General features: G+C 40.1%; 1 protein-coding gene across 1 annotated transcript in view; it reads right to left on the bottom strand.

Moving 5' to 3' along the window:
• Positions 1-798: 798 nt before the first annotated feature.
• Positions 799-8,392, bottom strand: part of ZNF318 (zinc finger protein 318) — a 21,546-nt gene continuing 13,952 nt past the window's right edge. Inside the window, exons 6-9 of the mRNA XM_009331053.1 lie at positions 6,679-6,882; positions 6,097-6,196; positions 4,941-5,059; positions 799-4,493 (exon numbers count right to left, since the gene is read on the bottom strand). Of these exons, the coding sequence (XP_009329328.1) occupies positions 1,059-4,493; positions 4,941-5,059; positions 6,097-6,196; positions 6,679-6,882 (3,858 nt within the window). The 3' untranslated portion in view covers positions 799-1,058. The remainder of the gene's footprint in view (positions 4,494-4,940; positions 5,060-6,096; positions 6,197-6,678; positions 6,883-8,392) is intronic.

Genomic DNA, 8,392 nt, shown 5'->3' on the forward strand with positions numbered 1-8,392 from the left:
AAAAAAAAAATCAAGAAGAAAGTCTTGTTGACCACCATATGTTTATTTTTTAAACAATTTACAAATAAAAATGTTATATTTATCCAAGCAAACACATTTAATACTTTAGTCTTTAACAAGCTATACAAATGAGAACCATCATACTAGAGCTTTTGATAGCTCAAGGACCGTTCAGGGTAGGCATGCATGTGTCTGTATCACATGAAGCGAGTCCAATTCCTGACACCAGGGTTCTGATCTTCTGCTTCTTCAGAGCTGGTCAGCTGCTAAATGATTTAACACAAATAGTTACTGGATCACAATACAATGAAAGAAAGCCCATTTCAAATCATGTAAGTGACCTCAATATGTCTGGTCCAGGTGTCAGGCCACAGAGCCTTACCGATTAGTCTTCTTCTCCAAAAGCCAGTCGGACAGATTTTCTCCCCTTGCTTAGTGATGTGGCATCCATACATGTGCTTATACAATACAATGAAACAGCTTAAGTACAGATGTAATACAACAGTAATTACAAATCACAGAGACATAAACAAACAAAAAAATCAACTCTAATCACATTCTTGCATTTCAAACAATGAAAGTAAACAAAACCATGCATTACAGTTTAAAGAAATTTTCAGGTTTAGCTCTTCTGCAAGTCTCCATTTCCTCAAGTTCTAAATTTCTGTTCTTGAGCTTGTCCCAGCGGCTGGGCTACTCACGGTGCTACTGACACAAACAGGGTGACCTGGAAATCATCCAAGAATGGTGAAAGAATAAAAGCCCCCAAAATAAACAACAAAGACGCACGCATTATAAACGAGAGATTCCATTTTAATAGCAGAGTGTAGAAAAGAAATTGGCAAAAAAATTCACATGAAAAAACATTTTACACAATTAATTATGTACAGAATAAAGTATGTGTCTGGTTTCCGATGATGTAAGTTTCACTTTAGTCAAGTCCTACCACAGGATGCAAAATACACCCAAACCCCTCAACTGGAACAAAAAACCAAACAAAAAACATATACATAATCCCAGCTCTGGCTCCTCAAATATTGGGACTGGCTGGGTTCACTTCAACCCACTGGGCTTTCTGCTAAGCTTTCAGCAATTCCTGAATTTGTTTTAGCTTCCAAACTACTGTCAGCAGTTTCTGTTTGCTCAGTCTTCTTGCTCTGAATGGTGCATACTCCCTTGCCTGCTGAGCCACCCTCCTTTCCGTGTGTGTCTTTGAGCCCAGGAAGGAAAGCTTCCATGCACCCAGAAGCCTGACTTTCTGTGCTGCCTCCGTCACAGCTCAGTGACGGCATTTCAACAGTGCCATCTTTGCTCTCCTCCACGTGCAGAAGGATCTCAGACATGGGAGAAATCCCCTGCATTTCTAGAACTGGCATGACCACTTCTGTAGTGTCACTATTTGAGGACTGCAATCCAAGCTGCGGCATAGCTGTTTGAGAAATCCGTGTGCAAAATTTACCTTCCCGACTACCAGAAGTCAATGTAGCAAAATCAGTAATCTCTGTTTCATCCACTGTTTTTTCAATGCCCAGCTTCCTAAGCTTACTAGACTCCAGCCTAATGGATGCAATAGTTTCTAGTTTTGAGACTTCTTCTGTATTCTCATTTAAAAGTCCCGCTGTAAGGATGCTGAAGCATTCATGTTTTACCTTAGTATCTCCCAAACTGAAATCAGTGCTTTTGAACTTGAGCTCTGCTTTCTGGGAGGGAGTCTCATTGTGTTTCACATCTTCTGAGGTCAAAGAAACTTTCTTGTTATCCACATGAACATTTGCCGAGGGACTTTCAGATTGCTCAGTGTTCAATCCTGAGTGAGTGGTATTCAGATGAAAGTCATTGGCTGCTGAGGTTCTTACAACCTCATGCTTTGTTTCTGGAGAGTGGACAGCTTCTTCTGAAAGATGCTGCCTATGGAAATCTGCTGATAAAGCAACTACTGACTCTTGGACAAGATCAGAGCGAGCCCTAGAAAAGCTTCCAGTCCCTACTTCTTTTGCATCTCTCTTGACAAAAACATTATCTAATGTTGCATCAGATCCAGTGCGTCCTAAAGATTTTTTTTCAACTTCAACTACTAATTCTACACTGGATCTGAGTTCAACAATGTTCGCAGAGCAGGCATTGACTAACCATGCAACTTCCTGCCTTTGGGTTTGGTTATCTAATATTGCATGGCCTGAAGGTTCAGGTCGAACTTTTTCTTGAGCTTCTAATATGCTACTTCTAGTTTCTGTGTTGGCAAGACATGTGTCTGGCCATACTTCTGTCAATTCTGAAGCACTAACTTCATTAGAACCAGTTTTTATTTCTACATTTGGAGCATTTGATAGATCCCAACCACTTTCAGAACAAGAACAGGTTGTGATGGCCTGTTCTTCTCCATTACTAATTCTCGAAGTGTCCCATTCACCAGGACTTCTTGTCAATTCTGAAATCTTATTCTGAGTTTCTGAAATTTGGGAAGTCTCGCCAAGGACTCCTGGCTGAGATACTTCCAAAGCTACACTTTTTAGTTTTACATCTTTTAAGGAGGCATCGTTAGAATTCTGTTCTGTCATTACTGCTACTAAAGCTTTTTCTTTTGAAGTGTTTTGAGAATCACAGAGCAACTCTGGACTATCAGTTTCTGAGTGAGTTCTACAGTTATCACTTAACTTTTCCCCTACCAAATGAAAATTTCCCAAATTTTGAATTTCATTTTGTGTTTCAGGTAACAAAGTCTTTGGGTGTAAGCTAAGCTCAGGCTTTACTGCTTTTACTTCCCAGTCTTTCATCTCTGCATCTTTCTCCAAGGTACCAGGAACATTTGTGTTAATAACCGCAGTTTTATTTCCATCTTCCTGTCCAACTTTCTCTTGGTCCTCTGTTTTCTGTAGATCACAGAGTTCCTGACTGCCTACCTGCTCCCCACCTCCTATATTCACAAGTCCAATTTCTGCAGGCATGTGGATACCAGAAGCAGTTTTTGTTTCTGGCAATTCTGTGACTGACATTTCTGATAGAGGAGGCTGAAGTGGTTTCTTGTTCATTTCGGCCTGATTCTCACCAAGAACCCAACTCCCCGTTACTTGATTATTACACTGTGAGGAATCTTCTTTCAATTTAGTCCGAACATCTGTTGAAAGAGGAGTCTGAAATTTTTGACCTACATCTTTCTGAATACCATTTTCAATGTCAGGGCTCATCTCAGTATGAAGTATTAAAGTCTCCGGAATATCAGTTTTCTCCAGTTCTGAGCTCCTCTCAGCTGAGTGGACTTGGCTAACTTCAGTAGCCGCATTCTGAGAATCCTCTTTCAAGGAGGATGAGCTATTATTTGTTTTAGGGTTTGCAGATAAGTCTGCAGATTTTGTTAAGTTAGAGTTTTCTCCATTTGGAAGTGCACAACTTGCAAGCTTGCTGTCAGCTGAACCCTTTCCACCACTACTGTAGAAAATATCATAGAGATCTTTAGCATTGGCTGTGGCCAAGCAAGAGTTTCGTTTCTCTACCTTTTTTGCCTGTTCACTGAAAGCAGTTGAAGGTGGTGGTGGTGGCGGGGGTCTCACAGGCATTGCCAGCATTGTCTGTTCACTTTCAGACACACCTGGAGCTACTTCATCTGCAGGGATGACAGCTGCCTGCTGGACTGCTGGTGGAGGAGGGGGCGGAGGTGGTATATCAGAAGTCTGAGAAGACTCACTTTTGTCTGCTGCTTTCAAATCCTCCTCTGCCCCTTTTAAAATTACTTCTTCTCCTCCAAAAGCTTTTGAGATGATATCCGGAGGCAGTAGAAGATCTGCATTGGTTTCTTTTACCACAGGCAGTGGTTTGGTGGTAGCTCCAGAGGATTTTATGGATAAAAAGGTGTTCAAAGGTGCTGGTTTGCTAACTGTTGCAGTAGTAGACTTCCTGAAAATCATAGTGGGGACTGGTAGATTGGGTAGAATTTTTGCTGGTGTTGGTGTGGAAACAACTGGTGTCCATGGGCTAGTGTGTGGAATAACAGTTTTCCCAGACAGCTTGATTTCAATGGGCTTGACATGGGGTTTCCCAGACTGACACTTGTTCTCGTCTTTGTTTCCTTCTGTACTCTCCTCCTTTGGAATAGCTCCTCCTGAGGTTTTATCCTCTCTCTCTGTCTTTTTCCAGCTGAATTTCCCAAAGGAAGTCTGGCTTGGTGATTCCTTTTTAGATTCCTCTTTCTTTTCTTCTTTTTTCTCCTCCTTCTTCTCTTCCTTCTTCAGCTTAAGCTTGATACCCATTTTTCGCCCAGAAGAATCTATTTTGCCTTGAGTTTCACTAGTCCCTTCTCCAAGCTCTGGGATGCTCTTTGCTTCCTCTTTCTTTATTATTTTTGGTTTCTTCTCATCCTTCTCTTCTTTCTGTTTCTCGACTAGTTTCCGTTTCAGCTCGCTCTGCCGCCTGCGCTCTGTTTCCAGAACTACAGCCAATCCAGCTTGACGGTCTAGATTTCTCCTCTCTTCATAGAGTGGATTTTCATCTATGTATTTCTGTGGAAATAAATGGCACAATTTTAGCCACAGTTTCCGTGAAAAATAAATAAATAAATTCAGCTCTGTAACAGTTTTGACTTGTTCAGTAAGTGCCATCTCAACACTAAGAGAGCAAATAACTTCTTCCTACCAAGAAACTGAGATGCTACAAACTCCACATTCTGTAATTTAATGTGAATTGAGTCGTGGCTTGCAGCAGTGCTGGCACTTTACAGAAGAGTCTGAAAATCAACACTGGGACTTAAACACCATTTCAACCTCATGCAGATGAAAGATTAGTCTCTGTGTAGTGGGAAGTTCTGCTTGTTTAGTTCAGCAGAATGTAGTGAAGATAACCAAATACATATACTCTGAGGAGTCAAATGTCATTCTTCAGGAAAGGAAGACAGAACAAGTAGAAGCTAACACAAAGAATGACTCACTCCTGGTACACCAGTTACCAACCTTATATTTCTCATTGTGGGGATGACTTTTCACATGCTGCTCTGCTGAGATTTGATCTCCAAAAAATTCATGACAGAGCTGGCAATAATATCCAGTGATGGGAATCAGAAACTCAGAGCCTGAAAAGGCCGAAGAAAACGATCAGAGAAGCAAAACTTAGTAAATGCCAAGCTCTTAACAAAGCCAGATAAACATATCAAAGAACAACAGCAAAACCTCCAGCAATGTTCCTTTTGGAACAGTTAATGCTGCTCTCCTTATGCTTACAGTATGGGAAACACCACTACCAGGAGCAAACGTAAAGTGAAGAAGCTTGATTCTATGATTCAGAAAATTATTTTAGTGCTCTCCATCGTATTAAGGCTATCCCCTATTCAAGTAGGTTAATACTTCCTACAGTCTTAATCTATTTTCTGTCTTTGTATTATAGTCGGCTCAAATACTAAACACCTGGTTTATAAAAAGAACACAAGTATTTTCATTGAAGTTCAGCAAGACTGCATCCTTGTGCCTACAGAACCAGCTGTAGTTATCTAACATACTGCAGATCGTCCTTTAGCAGGCACTACTAGAAGTATGTAACAGATTAATAAACTGAGACTGATCACTGGCAGGCCTATTTAGACATTCAGATTTTAAATCTTATATTAATTTTCAAATCACTTACATCCCCCTCCATATGGCTTTCTCAGATTCTCTGTATCCACACTCTACCAAGTACTCATCAGTGATTTTTCAGGGACACCTCTACTAAAAACGTATTGAGCGGAAGAGTCTGTTGCAAGATTGTGTGGAGTACCGCACAAGATCTGCCCAAACACAGCAAGCTCTGGTGGTCATGTTCTGAATTCTAATATGTTAGCAAAAATCACTTCAGAACTACACTGGAGAAAGAAAAAGTCACCTGGTATTCAAAATAAAAACCTAAACTCTAAAAAGAAGAGAAGGAACCATGCTATGTTTTCCTACACTCTTGCTTCATGACCTTTTCCACAAGAACAACCAGGAAATTAGATCATTTACCTTTTACCTAATAATACAGTATCTATATGTACTCCTATAACAAGGTAAAGTTTTGAAATTCCTTTCTCTGAGCAACTGGAACCTGCTGGAGGGCAAAGGGAGATGATACCCAAGTTAAAAAAAATTAACGTACCTTTGGCAGGAACAGTTATCTTATCGATGCGTTTTATGGAGTCTTGTTTGGTCTCACTCTGGGTCTTCGAAGCCCAAGGTCTGTTGTAAGGATCCAGGGTCTATTTGCACAGTGACAGAGGTATACAGGCTCATATATTACACTAGCAAGGCAAGAACACTTGTCTCTTTCCTTTTTAACATCCTTTCAGAACACTGAACGTTAAAATCAACGTGCAAATATTTACAGGAACTATGTTTTCCTCTCTTTCCCCTCCCATTTTGCAATTTATAATGAGAAAATAACCTGTGAAAAGGGTAAAATGTAAATGGTAGCAAAGGACAGGTAAACATATGAAACACAAATATCAAACGCTAGTTCTCGACCGAACTCAACACAGGCCCCATTTACACTAGTAGGAACACACCGGTAGCTGTACAAACTGCTCAAGTCCAACGTTAGGGAAAAAGAATTTGATAAGCAACTTCTTGGGTTCATTATTACTTCAGGTTCTCTTGTAAAATGTAGTTCTGTGATGTATGTTTTAGTGTTAGTATTTATAGCAATATGAAATGCACTTAGTGAAGGAAGCCTGCAACATACCTGTCTGTGTTTCTTATTATGCATGTGTGTGAAAAAGTCAAACATGGTCCCGCAGATGGTATTGCAGTCTTTGCACCAGTGGTTCCCTGCATCATAATATTCATAAATATTGGCCAACTGGAAAGGATGTTTGGAGGACTGTGAAGAGGATTCTGCTGGCTTCGGGCTTCTACCTCTGGATTTTTCGTTAGTAGGTTTTGATTCCTAAATTGAACAAAAGGAAACACTTCTCTAAGACAAGGCAGGACAGACATAATGCTCTAGAACTCAGAACCTGCCTCCAGCAGAAGCCACACGCACCAAAAAAAAAAATAGATCACCTGCTTTTCAGCGCCCAGGCTAATTCCACTGTTTCAGAGAGCTGGTATTGCCGACTAAGACGCTGCGTGGCCACAGTGAAGAGCTTCCAATAAGGCTCCCAGATGTAATGGCTGGATGGTTGTAGGTAATCAAGGAACCAAATGAACAAATTCCCTATGGCATGCACCCTTCCCACTTTATGGGTTTCACAAAAAGATCTGAATAGTTCCAATTTACCATACTAGCCAAACAGTGCCCAGAAGACCTAAAATGGTTCCCCTAGAAGCATTCAGAAGTTACTGTAAAAGTAGCTTGGATGAAAGCAGAATGAAAAAGGAAGTAAGAATTAGTTGACTAAATGTATTTAACTCAATCAGCTTTATCAGATTGAGAGTTCCTGAGTTCTCCAGAAGTTGCTTAGTAATAATAGAAAGATCGTGTTTTGTTAATTACCTAAGTATATAAGGTGAAGCAGCTTGTGATTTAAGCATGTGATATTGGCACTTACATTGATTTGTACAGAAAGACGCCATACAGTGATACACAGACATTTCAGGATTCTAGCCAAAATTAATACTACACTAACACTGCACAGTAGCAAAACAAATAATCCCTGAAATAGATCATGAATGAACTCTGCTAATTTAGATTACAATAGTACTAGATGTATTTTAAGTTACATTTTCAATGGCTGAAAGTCCATTATGTTATCATTCCTAATCTGCATGGCAGTCTGGAAAGAATAGCAGACTTAGCAGACCCGAGTTGGTTGCATGATTTCCAAGTTATTTACTATTGGTGTTGAACAAATTTACTTAAGCAGATTCAAAATTGTTAAATAACATCTGCCTTACTTGAAATTCCTTTTGATAAACAGGGATAGATTCTCTCCTATTAACACCACCCCACACAACATACATTGTAAATCAAACAATGAAGAGACACCCAGGCCACTATGCACCCTACAGATATCCATATCCCAATGCAATCTAGTTCTTGGTAGCAGAGTAGGAAGTGACCCAGTGAATATTTGCATATATACTGTCTGCAAGAACATAGCAAAGCTGACATTCTCTTAAACAATGAGAAGATCAACTTATGATCCACAGGAAGTGCACGGAAGGATGTTCATGATGTCTGAGAAGTGTCATTGTTTATGTTATTTACAGACATACACCCACCCAATATACCCTATAAAAATACTATCTCAACCAGAACTTTAAAAAGACAATGCTTCTCACATAGAGAGGTGACAGCCAACTCTTAACCCCAGTTTGTGCTTAACCCCAGCTCAAAGATGCCTTTGTAATTTGCCGCTATTTAGAGCTCAGAAGGGACGATCTGTCTGCTTAGTACAACAAGGCTAGCTTCACCTCTGCACTGACTATGTAACTACAACACACAAACATAGGTT

The sequence above is a fragment of the Pygoscelis adeliae genome, unplaced genomic scaffold (genome assembly GCF_000699105.1).
Source record: "Pygoscelis adeliae isolate BGI_AS28 unplaced genomic scaffold, ASM69910v1 Scaffold218, whole genome shotgun sequence".
Lineage (NCBI taxonomy): Eukaryota > Metazoa > Chordata > Aves > Sphenisciformes > Spheniscidae > Pygoscelis > Pygoscelis adeliae.